The sequence below is a fragment of the Neoarius graeffei genome, chromosome 3 (assembly GCF_027579695.1).
Source record: "Neoarius graeffei isolate fNeoGra1 chromosome 3, fNeoGra1.pri, whole genome shotgun sequence".
NCBI lineage: Eukaryota > Metazoa > Chordata > Actinopteri > Siluriformes > Ariidae > Neoarius > Neoarius graeffei.
The window spans coordinates 45,417,149-45,437,456 of NC_083571.1; the positions used below are offsets into that span (position 1 = coordinate 45,417,149).

At 40.3% G+C, this 20,308-nt stretch overlaps 1 protein-coding gene across 3 annotated transcripts in view; it reads right to left on the reverse strand.

Moving 5' to 3' along the window:
• Positions 1 to 442: 442 nt before the first annotated feature.
• The window catches only part of LOC132883363 (serine/threonine-protein kinase ICK-like), a 45,996-nt gene continuing 26,130 nt past the window's right edge, over positions 443 to 20,308 (reverse strand). For 2 of the 3 annotated variants that reach the window (XM_060916896.1, XM_060916897.1), the window contains exons 9-14: positions 16,179 to 16,436; positions 11,275 to 11,480; positions 10,013 to 10,155; positions 6,840 to 6,953; positions 6,500 to 6,598; positions 443 to 1,035 (exon numbers count right to left, since the gene is read on the reverse strand). In XM_060916896.1, the coding sequence (XP_060772879.1) occupies positions 878 to 1,035; positions 6,500 to 6,598; positions 6,840 to 6,953; positions 10,013 to 10,155; positions 11,275 to 11,480; positions 16,179 to 16,436 (978 nt within the window). In that variant the 3' untranslated portion in view covers positions 443 to 877. Of the gene's footprint in view, positions 1,036 to 6,499; positions 6,599 to 6,839; positions 7,000 to 10,012; positions 10,156 to 11,274; positions 11,481 to 16,178; positions 16,437 to 20,308 lie in introns of those variants that run through there. The other variant, XM_060916898.1, reaches the window with a different exon arrangement.

The following is a 20,308-nucleotide window of genomic DNA, read 5'->3' on the forward strand; positions in this document are numbered from 1 at the left end:
GAAAATGTAAAAATTGAACTCAGCCATAATTTCCAAAAATCTAAGGCTTATAAACAGATTAATAATGTGTTATTTAACAAAGAAAAAAACAGCATCATTGACATGGGGAATCCTTCTGTATGGAGACCTTATTATTTTTTTTAACATTCATGGAAGGAGTCTCTAGTATCAGGGTTTTGTAACGGTCAGTATTTTTTCCGCCAGTGTAAAGTCTTCAAGAAAGAGAGGACTTTTCTGGTTTTATGGCAACACAGTAAACATGTTAATAAAAATAGGGACACAAACTGCTGGGAATTTTTTTTTTGGTGGGGTACCAAGAATTCTGTTTATGCAACTCACATAGCAAATTCTCTGCTTAAACAAAGTAACCAATGCTTACTTTTTGTCATTATTTTTTTATTTTATTTTTAAATGTATTCAAAGTGTAATAATTTTAAGGTGTTAACAAACATGTCAGTAGTCAATTAAATAACACTTAACACTACCATACATACAGTACATAACATTTTACAGAGCAAAGACAATTTTTTTTAAAGCAAAAACTAACAGTGTTTTATAGGAAAGAAATAATTTGAGGAGCAAAAACTGACAAAGGACACAGCTACAAATAAATCCAAAAATTTAAAATAGACTCCTTTAATATCACCAAATGTGCTCATGTTAATGCATACACTTTTTGCAGAGATTATGCAGGAGAAGAGAAATTTGCAACAGATACACTGACCCCACTACTGAGATTCTTGTGCATATTTTGCAAACTCAATATCAAAACTTTACACAAACAATTTACTGAGGAATGTAAAAGTTTATTGCTGTATAAGAAGGTATATATTTAAAATCACAGGGTAGAGAAAGCAGCCTTTGGGTTGAGATTGGCCTAGCGATGGCCGTATTTGGCAGACCAGTCTGTGCGGCCGTGAACGGGCTGAAGAGGAGGCCGAGATCTCATGCCAGGTGTGCTCTTGGTGGGAGATGGCACGTAGGACGATGTGCCCACGTGACTGTTTGCCCTGCTTGATTTCCATGTTGCATAATCTAAGAAAATTACAAGTTAACATGAAACAGAATTAAATATAGCTTTCCCCCCAGGGGGGAAAAAATATATATTAAATACACAGGTATAAATGCACTAATTACACATAGATATTTAAAACATACACACACTGAAAAGACATCTGTGTCGATAAAGTACAGAAACGCACTGACAAACATTGATGGTGAGTCGGATTTGGGTATTGAATTTCATTTCAAAGCCAGAAGCATTCACAGGTGTGCACAATTTAATGTCTTAAAGACATGCAAATTTAAGCTGTATTTCAAGAGGGCAAATTATTTGTATTATATCCATTCAGAGAAATGGGGCATTTTGTAACCTTGAATAATTAATGCACATCATGTATGATTGGCATTAGGGAAATAAGGCAATGCAAGCCATGTTGCAACATATTACAATTTTACTTCAGGTAAAGTTAACCTCAAAAACAGTGTAAAAACCCGATTATGTTCAGAAGATTACTACTTCTCTCCACTTTCCTTACTACAGTCAAATGTAAGACACTTTCTGTATATTCTGGTCTGGGACACCATCCCTGAGGCCAAGTTTACATTAGACCGTATCTGTCTCGTTTTCTTCGCGGATGCACTGTCCGTTTACATTAAACCGCCTGGAAACGCCGGGAAACGGGAATCCGTCAGGGTCCACGTATTCAATCCAGATCGTGTCAGCTCCGGTGCTGTGTAAACATTGAGAATACGCGGATACGCTGTGCTGAGCTCTAGCTGGCGTCGTCATTGGACAACGTCACTGTGACATCCACCTTCCTGATTCGCTGGCGTTGGTCATGTGACGCGACTGCTGAAAAACGGCGCAGACTTCCGCCTTGTATCACCTTTCATTAAAGAGTATAAAAGTATGAAAATACTGCAAATACTGATGCAAATACTGCCCATTGTGTAGTTATGATTGTCTTTAGGCTTGCCATCCTTCCACTTGCAAGTGGTAAGTGATATGCGCTGGGATCACACACACAGCGGCTCAGTCCCGAATCACAGGTAGTGCACTTCACTCGCGTGCTCTGTGAGCTGCGCAGGGCCGGAGTGCGCACCCTCCAGAGGGCACTCGCTGTTCAGGGCGGAGTGATTTGGAGCGCAGGATGCCTGCGGAGCCGAGCGTATCCGTGTATTGGTGTTGCTGTGTGCACGCAAATCGTGTATTGGTGTTGCTGTGTGCACGCTAATCGTTTTAAAAACATTAATCTGATGATCCGCTGATACGGTCTAATGTAAACATGGGCTGAGTGTGCCTGGTCATGTTAAACCCAGCCCAAGACCTATGCATTTAAAAAAAAAAAAAAAAAGGGGGGGAGGGGGGAGAGAGAACCCCTTCTGTCCTCCCCCCCGCTTTTTTTTTTGTAATTAGCTTAATCTCACACTTGGCATATTTCCTTTTAGGGTTTCCTCTGGGTTCTAGGTTCCTCCCAAAAGCATGCCGGTTGGTGAATTGGCTACTCCAGGTGAGAGCAGCACCTTCTTTTTTTTAAACCCATCTTTACCAAGGGTGCCAAAAATTCTGAAGCTTTTATATATAGATACCACACTCTCTCTGTCTCACACACACACACACACACACACACACACAGTGAGACGACATTGCTAACCACTATACCACCGTGCCGCCCTATACGGTACATCATACCATAGCATGGAAATTCAGAAAGCTATAAAGCCACCCTAAATCATGATGCTGCCACCGCCACCACCACCCTTGATGGTCAGAATGGTGTGACCTGGGTGTTGGGCGGTATTGGGCTTTTAGACCAAACCGTTTAAAATCTTTTTTCCAAAAGCTCTCAGAATCTAGCAAACTCCAGGCATGCCTTAATTTTAGCCTCTCTCAGAAGTGGTTTCTTTTTGGCCACTCTCCTATTTAAGCTAGTGAGCTCTGTAACCCCTTCGGTGTTGTAGCTGGCTTCTTGGACACTCTTCTGACAACTGCCCTTCTTGCCTGTGCACGCAATTCACAAGGACAGCCTGATCTCGGTAATTATTTACCTGTTTATCTTATTAAAGATGTATTATATTAAAAGATGCATGTTGTACAATCGTTCTGCCACAGACAAAGAACAGTTCCAAGAAATCACTAAAAGCCCAATACTCATGTCTGTGTAAGTAAAATTCTGATCGCAACTGTATATACACAGCATGTACATATGTATATAGAGACTTATTCTGATATGCTATCATTTCTATGGTAACAACTACCCCATTAGTGCTTTCCCCCATAACAGCATACCCCCCATCATGTTTCATTTCTTACTTAACTTGAAGTACAGTGGTGCTTGAAAGTTTTCGAACCCTTTAGAATTTTCTATATTTCTGCATAAATATGACCTAAAACATCATCAGATTTTCACACAAGTCCTAAAAGTAGATAAAGAGAACCCAGTTAAACAAATGAGACAAAAATATTATACTTGGTCATTTATTTATTGAGGAAAATGATCCAATATTACATATCTATGAGTGGCAAAAGTATGTGAACCTCTAGGATTAGCAGTTAATTTGAAGGTGAAATTAGAGTCAGGTGTTTTCAATCAATGGGATGACAATCAGGTGTGAGTGGGCACCCTGTTTTATTTAAAGAACAGGGATCTATCAAAGTCTGATCTTCACAACACATGTTTGTGGAAGTGTATCATGGCACGAACAAAGGAGATTTCTGAGGACCTCAGAAAAAGTGTTGTTGATGCTCATCAGGCTGGAAAAGGTTACAAAACCATCTCTAAAGAGTTTGGACTCCACCAATCCACAGTCAGACAGATTGTGTACAAATGCAGGAAATTCAAGACCATTGTTACCCTCCCTAGGAGTGGTCAACCAACAAAGCTCACTCCAAGAGCAAGGCGTGTAATAGTCTGCGAGGTCACGAAGGACCCCAGGGTAACTTCAAAGCAACTGAAGGCCTCTCTCACATTGGCTAATGTTAATGTTCATGAGTCCACCATCAGGAGAACACTGAACAACAATGGTGTGCATGGCAGGGTTGCAAGGAGAAAGCCACTGCTCTCAAAAAAGAACACTGCTGCTCGTCTGCAGTTTGCTAAAGATCACATGGACAAGCCAGAAGGCTATTGGAAAAATGTTTTGTGGACGGATGAGACCAAAATAGAAATTTTTGATTTAAATGAGAAGCGTTATGTTTGGAGAAAGGAAAACACTGCATTCCAGCATAAGAACCTTATCCCATCTGTGAAACATGGTGGTGGTAGTATCATGGTTTGGGCCTGTATTGCTGCATCTGGGCCAGGACGGCTTGCCATCATTGATGGAACAATGAATTCTGAATTATACCAGTGAATTCTAAAGGAAAATGTCAGGACATCTGTCCATGAATTGAATCTCAAGAGAAGGTGGGTCATGCAGCAAGACGACGACCCTAAGCACACAAGTCGTTCTACCAAAGAATGCTTAAAGAAGAATAAAGTTAATGTTTTGGAATGGCCAAGTCAAAGTCCTGACCTTAATCCAATGGAAATGTTGTGGAAGGACCTGAAGCGAGCAGTTCATGTGAGGAAACCCACCAACATCCCAGAGTTGAAGCTGTTCTGTACGGAGGAATGGGCTAAAATTCCTCCAAGCCGGTGTGCAGGACTGATCAACAGTTACCGCAAACGTTTAGTTGCAGTTATTGCTGCACAAGGGGGTCACACCAGATACTGAAAGCAAAGGTTCACATACTTTTGCCACACACAGATATGTAATATTGGATCATTTTCCTCAATAAATAAATGACCAAGTATAATATTTTTGTCTCATTTGTTTAACTGGGTTCTCTTTATCTACTTTTAGGACTTGCGTGAAAATCTGATGATGTTTTAGGTCATATTTATGCAGAAATATAGAAAATTCTAAAGGGTTCACAAACTTTCAAGCACCACTGTATGTGATTACTTATTTGTAGGGCTGTCGAAGTTAACGCTATAATAATGCATTAACGCGATCTCAATTTATCACGATTTTAAAAAATGGTGCCGTTAACGCAAATTCTAATTTGGCCCTGCGAGTCACCCGTAGTTCATGTTGAGGCTTGTCGCGCGCTGCTGCAATAAGAGTAAGTGATGGAGAAAGGTCTGTTAAAGGAACAGTCCTCCGTACTTCCATAATGAAATATGCTCTTATCTGAATTGAGACGAGCTGCTCCGTACCTCTCCGAGCTTTGCGCGACCTCCCAGTCAGTCAGACGCAGTCAGACGCGCTGTCACTCCTGTTAGCAATGTAGCTAGGCTCAGTATGGCCAATGGTATTTTTTGGGGCTGTAGTTAGATGCGACCAAACTCTTCCGCGTTTTTCCTGTTTACATAGGTTTATATGACCAGTGATATGAAACAAGTTCAGTTACACAAATTGAAACGTAGCGATTTTCTATGCTATGGAAAGTCCGCACTATAATGACAGGCGTACTAACACCTTCTGCGCGCTTCGGCAGCGCATTGATACGGAGCTCAGATATCAATGCGCTGTCGAAGCGCGCAGAAGGTGTTAGTACGCCTGTCATTATAGTGCGCACTTTCCATAGCATAGAAAATCGCTACGTTTCAATTTGTGTAACTGAACTTGTTTCATATCACTGGTCATATAAACCTATGTAAACAGGAAAAACGCGGAAGAGTTTGGTCGCATCTAACTACAGCCCCAAAAAATACCGTTGGCCATACTGAGCCTAGCTACATTGCTAACAGGAGTGACGGCGCGTCTGACTGCGTCTGACTGACTGGGAGGTCGCGCAAAGCTCGGAGAGGAGGTACGGAGCAGCTCGTCTCAATTCAGATAAGAGCATATTTCATTATGGAAGTACGGTGGACTGTTCCTTTAAACGGGAAGTTTCATTTCAAAAGAAGAGTGTGATTGAGTTGGTTTTGGTATGCACTTTGCAGTTCTAAAATACTTTTGTAAAGTGAGATTTCAGTATGCTGTAGCACTGTGATATGACACTAAATGCCTTTATTGAAGTCCAACTGCAATTTATTTTTGTTTGCACAGCACTGTGAAGTCCTATAGGTTGTGACTGAATACAAGTCCGGCACAATTGAAGTTTTATTTCATTTTTATTTTCTTTGGTCACACATGTCTGAACTGAGACACAGTAGTATGTGATTACATGTTTTATATTTGAGACTACAGCTCCCTAATCCATCACAAAATCCAATTTTGTGTTTTGTATGTTCAGTACTGCTTAGTATGTGAGTGAATAAACTCCCTTACCATTTTCTCTTGTCCCAGCAGTTTTTAACAAGTACTTTTAGCATAAAATGTGTTCACCATTTTAATTGTAACATTCCACTTTAAAAGCCTTATTCATTTACATAGATTTAAAAAAAAAATGCGATTAATCGCGATTAACTATATGAAATAATGAGATTAATCGCGATTAAATTTTTTAATCGTTTGACAGCCCTACTTATTTGCTTATATGAAAGTTATGTCCAGTTCTGTAACTCACTTGACAGTGTTGAATCAACAGCTGCGAGATGCACTCTTTGGCCAGCTGAACCAACCTCTTTCTTATAAACCGCAGGCACATATCCACCTGTACGTGTACCTGCAACACATTTCACGTTCGCAACATGAAAAGGTTAAAAATGGTTCAAGACGTCATACTACAAAACGTGACAGTCCAAAAACTGTGCAGTTACAAACATTACCGATGAGACATGGACACCAGGAAGAATAGCCTTGTTCATAACAAGTGCTAATGGTGATTCCGAATAAAAATGAAATGGTATGCCAAGTGTTAGCTACCCTGACATTAAGTGCCACAAAAAACAATGTTTGTCTCTTACCATGGTTGCCCCTGATGGGAAGTGCCCCTCCGACAGGAACGCTACTGCCTTCCCATACATTTCCACTGTAGTCCTTTACTGCATGAACTACTACATTCTTCTTTGTGCTTAACCCTGTCATTGAGAGCACATAATATCCAAGCTAATTAAACGACATGATCTGAGGACAAATGAAAATGTCAGAATTTATATTTATTCTGATTATAGCACTTTAGCTACAAATATCAAATTCCAATTCTGCTTAAAACAAGAGCACTGTATAATACCAGACGGAGAGCTAACACCCTCTCCTGGACAGAGGATATGAATTGCAATAAGGTGACAAATGATTTTGCTTCAGCTCTGCACTCCAGCACACACAAGCTAAACAATGATGTGCTGGATTACAGCTGCCTTTTTTTTTTTTTTAAATACATACAACTCCCATTTTATAGCAGCAGTGAAAAGTACATGGTCATGATCCATACCAGCAAAACCACCTCAACTGTGAATTATGGTTGTATAGGTATGCAAGGCGGCCAGTGGCGCCGAAGCACTCTCTTCATGATGTGACAACTAGATTTCTGAAGAATATCGAATGCTCAGATCCAGGCAACGCCATTAAACCTTACACATTACAGTGTAAGCAGTTTAGACTTTGTGATTACAGTGGTCTTTTAAGATTCTCAAACTGTATGAGATCCCAATAAAATCTCGGCCGAATTTAATAACAGACTTTGCATTAATATGCTCTCTCTGCCCGATAACTGACGAAGATCCACCAACAGTTGACCTGCGATTCAAGAAGATTACTACTTTCTGCTTACGTCATTCATCAGTGCACGTGTTCAGAAAATGGTGAACTGGGAAGCATGAAAGTTTCACACTGCCATAAAGGAAAATAAACCAGACACATTTTAGAAACTGTAATTCATACTCCTTTCTTTCCATGCTACAGGACATTCTGCCCTATCAGGGATGAGTTTTTTCCGCTTTTCGGCGGATTTCCGCTTTTTCTGAGCAAAAATCGATATTATGCCAAATCCGGGCGGCACGGTGGTGTAGTGGTTAGCGCTGTCGCCTCACAGCAAGAAGGTCTGGGTTCGAGCCCCGTGGCCGGCGAGGGCCTTTCTGTGTGGAGTTTGCATGTTCTCCCCGTGTCCGCGTGGGTTTCCTCCGGGTGCTCCGGTTTCCCCCACAGTCCAAAGACATGCAGGTTAGGTTAACTGGTGACTCTAAATTGAGCGTAGGTGTGAATGTGAGTGTGAATGGTTGTCTGTGTCTATGTGTCAGCCCTGTGATGACCTGGCGACTTGTCCAGGGTGTACCCCGCCTTTCGCCCGTAGTCAGCTGGGATAGGCTCCAGCTTGCCTGCGACCCTGTAGAAGGATAAAGCGGCTAGAGATAATGAGATGAGATGCCAAATCCGTTGAGATTTTTTTTTTTTTTCATTGAGGGGGGTTGGGATATGTTCCTTCGTGATACTCAAGCATACGACGATGTTACATGTTTACATTTTCGCCATCTTTAGTCTCGCCAAGTCTCGCAGTAGAATACGTGTTATCTACAATGTAATTGGCCAAAACATCGCCGGCGAGAGCATGATAGCCAATCATAACAGTTCTTACAAGAGTGTGGGAGAGAACAAAAGCCAATCATAACAGTTCTTACAAAAGTACCCGCATCTGTTCTATTTTATCGAAACTTGCACATGTTCAACGTCGCTGCGCTTCAAAAATACGTTTCTCTTTCGTATCGGCTTTTTTACTCAAAATGCCGAATACAATTGACAAGCGAGACGAAGTGAAGGTACGTGAAATCGGTGCTGGTATAAAAAACAGAGAGAGGACTGACAAGCTTTTGTCTTTGGCCAAAAGGCTGAAGAAGTCGTCGAAATGATTAAATGAAAATGAGAAGTGACTGTGAACTATAAATAATTGCATAAAGTGTACATAGACATTATCCCATAAACTTAGCATTCGTTTGATTTAATACATTGAACATGTATATGATGGTCAGTAAATCTGAATTAATGCTGACAGTTTTGAAAACTTAAATATTTCAAAAGACTTTGAAATCATATGCAACTAATGAGGACATAGGGTGACTGACCTTTTCTCCCTAAAAATTTTATTTAATATATGAACATTTTGATAATTAATAAAACTTACGTTTAATGTGAATTTAGTTGGTCATTTTTGTTGATCATAAATTATAACCATACCCCTGAATGTAGAATGTGATTTTATTTTGAATTCAACCAATACTCATTGATTTGAAACACATTTTCATGTAAATATATAAAAAAGACAACAGATTTTTTATCTACGATTGCAGGAAAACTGGTTTGTAAGGCCTTATTTTTCAAAATTTTCCTGGGGGGGTATCCCTCCCAGACCCCCGGCTTCGGACGCCATCTTGTTTTCTGCTTTTTTGGTGACCACCCACTCTCATCCCTGCCTATCCTGATTAGACATTCTCTCTGCTGCTGCAATTCAACAATCCGCTCTTCGTTAAACACATCACGTTTCATTTGATCATTGCCACTGCAGGTGTAGCTGAGTTCTATGCCATTCTCCTACTGGTGAGCAAATCACATTATGCATTCGAAGTCCAGTAATCTCAACTCAGGACCAGAGAATTATTTTTATAGTAGGTGATTTTTGTCTGCAACAGCAAAAAGTATAAACCTTACACTGTAAACTTATGGTGGCTTTAAAGAAGGTTTGATCAAAAAATCTTTTTAAAAATTCTATGGAGGATCAAACATGGTATTTGGAAACAGGTTCATTTCATTTTACTAAAAACAAAAAGGCTGCATTTCAGGTCCAAACAGTTACTTTGGCTGAAATGTGATAAATAATAAAAGCTGTTACACCCCTTATGGGTCACTCATTATAGAAACCAAAGCAGTAAAATATAAAAGTACCGTCTAATGACTGACTATACTGTACTCTGCACAACTCTCATTCCTTTCTTCCAACCACAGGGAACCAGTCCTGGTTAATTTTTCCTGCCAACTCCAAAACAGCCAATTCGAGTGCCTTTTCCTTGAAATGATAACGAACCATCTCACATACTGCATGTATAAAAGACTTTAAAACTGACTTTAATGCTGGCTAATTCCAGAAATGCAGGTGTTTGCTTTTGGAAAACAGATTGAGTGATCTGGCTGTGATGGCAGGTGTAAATACCTGGTAAATATCTTGATTGTTTCAAGTAATGTTGTTTGGCTGATGCTGTTCTGGATGGATCCTGGAAGGGCAGCATGTTATTTTTATTTGTGACTCCGTCATTCCTGACATTGGACAGACTGAAATCCAAAATGTTTCCCAGCCTGCATAAAGTGTAACCAGAATGCCAAGTAAAACAGCGATTGAGATGAAATCACTTACAATATAAGCTGTAGGCTGATCCATCATTTCTATTTTTTTTTTTTTTAAGTGTTTGTAAGGTCATGTTTGCATTCCTACAGAACCATTTTATGGTGCATTTTGGTGGTTTTAATGAGAATTATGTAAATACTTGAATTTAATCAAACTCTTACATCCACCCAATAGACTGGTACCAAAATTCAAAAAAAGTGCTTATTTAAGGAGTTAAAGGCATTTTTGAGACAAAGTCGGCAAACAGTCTTATTTTGTCAATTTGGGTGTGCCGAATTCAAATCTGCAATATGCCGAGCTCTATCTGACCTCTGTTGACCTCTAGAGGTCATTGAACTTTGGGCCTGTAAACGTCTCAGCTGAACCCAGTTTCTCAGCTTTCTAAGGAATGAAATGTACTAAAATGATTAATGAAGTTAGCAAATGGCCTTGTTTGTTAAATGTTTGGGTGCTGAATTCATTTTTCATTTGTAAAACGACATATGACCTCTGGTAACCTCAAGGTCATTAAACTTGGCCTATAGGCCTATGCATTTAACGGCATTTTTAAACTGACTTTACTCCCCCAAAAAGAATATGAACAGACAAAAAACAAATAGAAAGGAACAAATACAACATTAAATGCCAGTCCATGTACATGTGACTTACTTTTCACAATGAGAATGCCTAGGCGATCACCTTACATAACATTGCATTACATTTAGCGGTTATTGTTTATACAAAGCTACTGAAAAAAGGACAGATTCAGCAGCATACAAAATGTGGGGGCATACAGGGTATACAGGTTAATCAGGGTTAGTATATATGAGTTTTTTTCTTTGTTGTTTGTTTGTTGTTTTGTTTTAAACAGGGTAAAGCCTTTACAAAAAACAAACAACAAAGACAAATTGACAAAATAAGACTGTTTGCCGACTTTGTCTCAAAAATGCCTTTGGGTGTCACAATTCTGGATTTTGGTACCAGTCTACAAGCACTTTTTTTGTTATTTTAAATCTTTATCCAACTGTCTGACCTTTTATTTAAGTAATATCAATTTCCTCCCAGAATATTGCTCGAGACAACCAAGTTACCTGTTCATGCTGCCTTCTCCCTGTACCCGTTTTTCATTGCTGATGAAAATGGGTTTGTTCAGAGTGGTGGTTGTAGTTTCTGCGTCCTCATAATCATCCCAATCTTCTCCCTTTAAGACCCCAGTCACATAACCCCACCTCCTCCGGCCTGCTTTAGGCTTCGATGAACTGCTCAACAAATTTGCATTCTCGGGTTCTGGAGTTAGCTGACACACACACACACACACACACACAAAAAAAAAAAAAAAAAAAAAAAAAAAAAAAACACACAACACCTCACACATGCATATCATATAAAAGCAAAATCACAATGTACGGTGTGATATGTACAGTACCATTCTTAATTTTGCATGTCCAGTTTAACCTAGAAGACATTTTGCCATTCATCCATAAGGCTTCATCTGCATCTTAAAAATTGTTATAAACACACAATATACATCAAAATAATTGTTACTGGCTAAAACCAAATTTCGGATTTTACACGTGTAAAAACTGAAAAATTGAATTCAGGTATCCAAACATTAAACTTCAAATATACAATATAGATTAGAGCATATTGTAGGGCCTGACTGAAAAGGAATTTTTGGCACCGATGGCAAAAAAGGTCTGATTTCTGATAACCAATATTACTCAGCTGATTCAAACACCTCAAAAAAGACAAGCATGTCTTCAATCAAATAGAAATGTATTAAAATATTGTGAAAAGTACAAATAGTGTCAAGCAGTATGGAAGTGTATCGCTGCCACACCAGAAGGGGGGGGGGATAATAATAATCATCAGCACCATAACATGAAAAGTTTGTTATAATAAAATATATTGTTATAACATGAAAAAAGGCAGCATGGTGGTGTAGTGGTTAGCGCTGTCGCCTCACAGCAAGAAGGTCCGGGTTCGAGCCCCGTGGCCGGCGAGGGCCTTTCTGTGTGGAGTTTGCATGTTCTCCCCGTGTCCGCGTGGGTTTCCTCCGGGTGCTCCGGTTTCCCCCACAGTCCAAAGACATGCAGGTTAGGTTAACTGGTGACTCTAAATTGAGCGTAGGTGTGAATGTGAGTGTGAATGGTTGTCTGTGTCTATGTGTCAGCCCTGTGATGACCTGGCGACTTGTCCAGGGTGTACCCCGCCTTTCACCCATAGTCAGCTGGGATAGGCTCCAGCTTGCCTGCGACCCTGTAGAACAGGATAAAGCGGCTAGAGATAATAAGATGAGATGAATGAACATGAAAAAAAAAATATTCATGCTATTACATGAAATGTTTCACTTATAATGTGGTAACTTTAAACTCGTGTTTGAACGAGGTGTGCGGAGAATAAACAGAGCAATATCGCTCATTTACATGATTTTATCAAATTTCTATTTCATGTTTGGGTTGAGACATGGCAAGATTCTACTGTGGTAAAGTTAGAAACATAGTCATAGATTCAAGCTGCCCAGATCAATAACTGTTAAGTGAAACATTGTTAAAACACAACAGACACTTCTTTATTACTGTACCAAGGTAGACAACAAGCTACAACCTAACTTTAATCAAAACAAGTCGTTCTCCGAGCTGTAGAAATAACACTGGTCTCTACGTGCAGCTGGCTGTGAGACGAGTGCACAGGGATCGTGTAAAAAGTGCAAGACCGAAAACAGATGCTATGAAAATATTCAATAATTTCACTCTTATTCACTGTAGTGTCACCAAAATCACTACACACATCAACATTTTCCTGTTTGTTATACTACGACAGTTATTTTGGAAAATAAACTTTTCATGTTTGTACGCGATACTGATTTTTTTCTTTTTTCTGGTGTTACAGCAATACACTTCTGAAAAGCAGCCTAAAAGGTACACGATTTAAAAAACACATTTTGAGCTAGGTACAACAGAATTACTTTAATTAGGCCTATATACATAACTATATACGAGTGTATCTCAAAAGATTTGAATATTGTGAAAAAAGTTCAAAATTTTCCTTCCGTTATTTAAGAAAGTGAAATGTTTAATCCATCTTCACTCAAAAATATAGCATATATGCAATGTTTATAACCAAGAAACACTTTAGGATACTTAGGTTATTAATGAGATCTATACAAAAAAAAAAAAATCAGTTAACACTACATATAAAAAAAAATAGATTTGTACATATACACTACCGTTCAAAAGTTTGGGGTCACCCAGACAATTTTGTGTTTTCCATGAAAAGTCACACTTTTATTTACCACCATAAGTTGTAAAATGAATAGAAAATATAGTCAAGACATTTTTCTGGCCATTTTGAGCATTTAATCGACCCCACAAATGTGATGCTCCAGAAACTCAGGTGGGGTTTACATTAGACCGTATCAGCGGATCATCAGATTAACGTTTTTAAAACGATTAACATGCACACAGCAACACCAATACACGATTCGCCTGCACACAGCAACGCCAATACACGGATACGCTCGGCTCCGCAGGCATCCTGCGCTCCAAATCACTCCGCCCTGAACAGCGAGTGCCCTCTGGAGGGTGCGCACTCCGGCCCTGCGCAGCTCACACAGCGCGCGAGTGAAGTGCACAAGCTGTGATTCGGGACTGAGCCGCTGTGTGTGTGATCTCAGTGCATGTCGGGCATGCGCGTCACTTACCACTTGCAAGTGGAAGGATGGCAAGCCTAAAGACAATCATAACTACACAATGGGCAGTATTTGCATCAGTATTTGCAGTATTTTCATACTTTTATACTCTTTAATGAAAGGTGATACAAGGCGGAAGTCCGCGCCGTTTTTCAGCAGTCGCGTCACATGACCAACGCCAGCGAATCAGGAAGGTGGATGTCACAGTGACGTTGTCCAATGACGACGCCAGCTAGAGCTCAGCACAGCGTATCCGCGTATTCTCAATGTTTACACAGCACCGGACCAGACACGATCTGGATTGAATACGTGGACCCTGGCGGATTCCCGTTTCCCGGCGTTTCCAGGCGTTTTAATGTAAACGTACAGTGCATCCGCGAAGAAAACGAGACAGATACGGTCTAATGTAAACTTGGCCTCAATCTGCTCAAAGGAAGGTCAGTTTTATAGCTTCTCTAAAGAGCTCAACTGTTTTCAGCTGTGCTAACATGATTGTACAAGGGTTTTCTAATCATCCATTAGCCTTCTGAGGCAATGAGCAAACACATTGTACCATTAGAACACTGGAGTGAGAGTTGCTGGAAATGGGCCTCTATACACCTATGGAGATATTGCACCAAAAACCACACATTTGCAGCTAGAATAGTCATTTACCACATTAGCAATGTATAGAGTGGATTTCTGATTAGTTTAAAGTGATCTTCATTGAAAAGAACAGTGCTTTTCTTTCAAAAATAAGGACATTTCAAAGTGACCCCAAACTTTTGAACGGTAGTGTATGCCATTCATTTATGTGTATAACAAACTGCTTTTTTTAAGATAGCTGAACATCTCTTTCTTACGCCCTTGCTACTCTGCTGGACGCTGCTCAGGTCAGCTGATTGCTGTGATTTGTGGCCTTTCAAACCAAAAGTTGCCAACAGTACAGTTGCAGTGTGCCCTCTGGTGGACAACTATGCAATGACACCTCAACATGGATTTAACAACAATGCTCAGTCTCTCCATTTCTTTTTTAAAATTATCAAATTATAAACAGCGATGCTGATTTATCAGCAATTAGCTCAAATCAGATTAGCATGTCATGGTTCCCTCACCAAACCCATTTTATTTGCTCCAGGGGCAGAGAAAATATAAACTCATTAGTTGTCCAACACACCCATGTTTTGGTTGCTCAGAAACCTAATTAACTCGACCTAATTAGATTTTAAAAAAATTAAGCGCATTAACACAGACTAAAGGGAACAAACAAGTATATGATCATGCAGCAAATTGTGTTTGTGCCCTTGATAAAATCAATGTGGTGTTTTGTCCTGGCGTTGCATGCAAAAGCAACTGTTCAAGTCTGGCTTCCATCTTCATGCTCTCTCAACCCCGAGGGGACTGTAAAGTGAGCAGGAGAGTGATATGTGCTGCACTTTATTTTGCTTGGTTTCGTCAAAGGTTTCCATATGCATGCGTGTTCCTGATTCTGAAAAGATTCTTGGTCATCTGTACATGTTGGCAAAAAAATATTTCTGTCAACCAGTCTCAGCTGATGTGGGTGGTGCAGTGGATGGTGGGATTTAGATGGAATAGCATAACATGGGTTACAGTTAAAGCACTGAGGTGGGTCACAGGGCCTGCACACCGACTGAAAACATACGTTTTGTGAAAGTCAAAAAGCAGTACATTTCATTCTCTTTGGATGGTTGTTGAACCTAATTATCCACCAGGCAACTACGGTATATAAAATGCCAATAGCCTGAACATGAAATTCACTTTTGGGTTGAATTTTGAAAATACATTTTTCCCCCCCACTTTTCCAGTTCAAAAATAAAATGTTTTGACTAATGTAATGAATTTTACACACACACGGGGGCGGCACGGTGGTGTAGTGGTTAGCGCTGTCGCCTCACAGCAAGAAGGTCCGGGTTCGAGCCCCGGGGCCGGCGAGGGCCTTTCTGTGCGGAGTTTGCATGTTCTCCCCGTGTCCGCGTGGGTTTCCTCCGGGTGCTCCGGTTTCCCCCACAGTCCAAAGACATGCAGGTTAGGTTAACTGGTGACTCTAAATTGACCGTAGGTGTGAATGTGAGTGTGAATGGTTGTCTGTGTCTATGTGTCAGCCCTGTGATGACCTGGCGACTTGTCCAGGGTGTACCCCGCCTTTCGCCCGTAGTCAGCTGGGATAGGCTCCAGCTTGCCTGCGACCCTGTAGAACAGGATAAAGCGGCTAGAGATAATGAGATGAGAGACACACACACACACACACACAAATAAAAGCCCTACAAGATGGAACTAGCACACTAAAACAGTGGCATCGCTCACCTTGCTCTGCAAGCCTTTGTCATGTATTAGAGGGAAGCGGCTTTTCACTGTTTTGTCCATCTTCACCTCTGCCCTTCCTGGCCTTTTAGGTGGCTGTGGACTGTGTTGTGGTTTATGGGTATTATCAGGTAAAGTAAAGGGTGGGATCTGAGGAGGAAGCTCAGGCCTGAGTTGTGGAGGCTGCGTTTGTCCTTGGTCCTGAATCTGCTGTGGTGTCCCAAGGACCTGGCCAACATGAAAGTAGGAATAGCGCAAGACCTAGAATTCAAACAGCCAGGGTTAGAAGATGAGGAATGGTGATTTTAGTGTTTAACTCCGAATATCATGATATCAGTTTACAACACCACATTTTCAAAGAGGATGACATTACATGCAGTGCTCTCCATGATTACTGAAACCAAAATTGGTCATCAATGGCTCTTCTAGAAGGACAATGATCCGAAGCATGTGTTCAAATCAACACAAAAACGTTAGCTGACCACACAGAATGAAGCTTGTGCCATGGCCATCTCAGTCCCCTGATCTGAACCCCAGTGAAAACCTGTGGGGTGAGCTGAAGAGGAGAGAGCATAAGAGAGGGCCAAGGACCCTGGACGATCTGGAGAGATTGTGTAAAGAGGAATGGTCTCAGATGCCCTGCTCCGTTTCTCCATCCTTATAAAACGTTATAGGAGAGACTCAGTGCTGTTTCACTGGCAAAAGGCGGTTATACAAAAGTATTAAATGCAGGGGTGCCAATAACAGTGACACGTTTTTGTTGAAAATAATTATTTCTTGACGAGGGATTTGTTTTTCTCTGACTAAATATATTTCAATTAAAGGTTGGATTTTTCTCATTTTGTCAGTGTGAGATGAAGCTACTTCAGTTTTTTTTTTCCAAACCCTTTTTACTAATCTTTACAAGGGGTGCCAATAATCATGGCACTGTAACACTGCAGTGGTGGTGTGCCATATTATAACTCCGACCTGCCAACCCTGAAGAAGGATAATGAGCAGAAGGCAGTTGGGTAAATGTAAAAACATAGTGCACAGTATAAAATGGAAGATATTCGATCTGGTCCTTTTACAAACCAGTACCAGTGGTTAGCGTGTCCGCCTCTCGATTGGGAGATCGCGAGTTCTACTCACAGTCGGGTCATACCAAAGACCATCATAAAAATGGTACCTACTGCCATCTGGCAAGGCACGCTGCAATACAGGTGCAAGTGGGGAGTAGGGTGCATCAGTTGCCCCCTCAAAATGAAAAGTTCCTCCGATCATGATGCATTTTTGTTTTTATGTTCCTTTTGGTAAGAAAACACACTGGGTGAAATATTTTGACAAAATTCAAAAGTTTAATGGTGGCACCAGGAGCTCAAAGTTATGGAAAAAGCTGCTATTTTATGACTTTTATGACAAAATTTCGATCACTTTTCATGAAATGTTATGGCACCTTATAGAGTATACCAAATATCTTAGATACACATTTTTATATCATCAAGCACAGTTTGAGTTTTAGCTGTTCATTGAATCATTGTTCAACTACTTTTAAACAATACAAATGTATTATGAATCACATTAATGCTTCTCAATCCCTTGCAAAGGTTCTTAACATGATCTCTGGGTCACAAGAAATCAATAAATGGAGTCCAACATTGTGATTCAAACCTTACGCGAAAACATAAAATAAGCGTTTTTTGGCAAAAAATGAACCTCATGGTGCCACCATTAGACTTTTGAATATGGTCAAAACATTTTACAGGATGTCTTTATTGGTGAAAAGGAACACCCAAACAAAAACGCATCAGATTTTATGAAAGTGAGGGCAACTGATGCACCCTAGTGGGGAGTCAAACTCTCACGGTTACCAGAGGACTAGCCCCCCACTGTGACCCTAGCTATGTAATAGGCGAGAGGCCGAGGGCTACGGAAACGGAGATCGGCGCCGCCCTGTGCGCCACATGGTGTGGGAAGGACTTTTTGAACCTTTTACAAACCACTTCTCTCATGTCCCTTGTACAAGCCTTGTGAAGTTGTTCCACACTGGCAATATTTTCACTGTTGATTTGCAGCTCAAACTGTTTGGACTCATCTGAGCATTTTAACTTATTGTTGCATTTAATTTTTTGGTCAAAATTTTCCCAGATGAATCAAATCAAAAAACACATTCCAAATTCTGGTGATTCTGTAATAAGTAGTTATGGGACATTCCACCGAATGGGTGCCATTTGCTTGTTGTACCACTTCCAAATTAAACTTACTTTGTTATATCTTTTCAACACTGATTATAATAACACACATATTTAACTATTCAAAATGTGTATTGGTCAACCTCAGGCTATGTTACAAGGTTTGGAAGTCAAAGATGGCTGCATTTTTTTTCAGTCCTGTTACCAAAACTCTGAAAGTAACAGGACTGAGTTTTTAGCCTAGGATTAGCTAATACATGGAATTAAGCCACATGGAGTCATTGCTAATAGCATGACCACACTTAGCAAATTCTAGTGATTTACCAAAAATCTGTATTTTTAAAATAAACAAATATCATCTAAGAAATAATTTAAGTAACAGGACAGTATGTTGACATAGACCTTATCAGTCAAAGTTAAAAAATCATCAAATATACAGAAAAGTAAATGAGAGAACTAACTTTTGGTCTTCCCATGGCCTTCAGAAGACACAACTGATATAACTTCCTGTTGAGCATGTGATTTATGGAATGTTCCAAATTTGTCAGATGGGGTAATATGTTTGGGTAACAGGACTGAGTGAAAACCCAGGGACACGACTAAAATGTGTATTTTAAAGGTGGGGTATGAGATTTTGGAATAACAGTTCCCACAAGCCATATTTTGAAAAGAAACAAGCCCGCCCTCGCCATGCTCCCCCCCCCACCTCGTTAAGTTAGAGTGTAGAGAGCTTCAGTCTGATTGACGTGTCAGTATCCAATCATTTTGAGGTGGTACCTCGATAGGATTGGATGGCGTTTTTCCTTTATTTTACACTGTAGACTGGATTAAAATATTTCGGTTTTGGGTCAAACCGTACTGCTTGCAACATGGGTGTGAGGAGCTTTTCAAGCAATATGGTAAAAAAATACTCCTGAAAAAAATCTGATACCCCACCTTTAACTAAGATATTGTGGATTTCTTATGAAAAATATATTTAAACCATGGATAGGATATGGAGTCACACAACAGTGCAAAATAAATACTGTTTCTGAAGGATTTTAATCATAATATTTCATAGTTAAGTATAAAGTTAGAGTGCGGGGACAGGTAACACATGCTATTTTTCAGTGTTTTAGGTAGTTTTTATTAATCCTTACAATTATATATTTAAATTTGAAATCAGATCAATGTGCAGGACATTCTGCGTAATAAGGAAATGTATTTTAAAGTATATTTTTATGTGCATTTATACATACAATTGTCTAGGGATGGAAATGGCACCGATTCAGTGGAATGGCTCTTATATAACAATAGCAACAACGTTAGCCACGTTAAACGTATATTGATAGATTTTGTACCACATTAATGAACTCAAAACATTCACCATGACCGAAAGCATCACTGCATCTATCAAATGGGAAAACTGAGTCGAGGTGAGCGCACCAACCAAAACATTACGAATGTGAGATGGTGGGGAAGGGGTGGTGCTTCCAGGGAGGGGTCAATTAATATCAGAATTCTGGATTCACATGTAGATTGGCTCATCTGCTTTATTGAGGGGAAAAGACTGCTCTTTTACCATCTTAACTCATACCAGAATACTCAGAAATGTGGAACTCCTATGCAAAAAAGTTGTCAGGTTTGAACATTGTTTGGGTAGACAAACTTATTTTAACAAGCATTTTAGACTTTTGGCCCTTTTCCACTACCCTTTTTCAGCTCACTTCAGCCCGACACGGCTCGCGTTTCGACTACCAAAAGAACAGCACGACTCGGCTCGCTTCAGCCCTGCTTAGCCCCTAAAACTCGCACCGTTTTGGAGTGGGGCTGAAGCGAGCCAAACCGAGCCGAGTGAGGCTGGGGGCGTGAGCAGACACTCCCCTGTGCACTGATTGGTGAGGAGGAGTGTCCTCACATGCCCACACACGCCCCGCGAGCACGCTGGGATCTGTAAACACCGTAAACCCGGAAGAAGAAGAA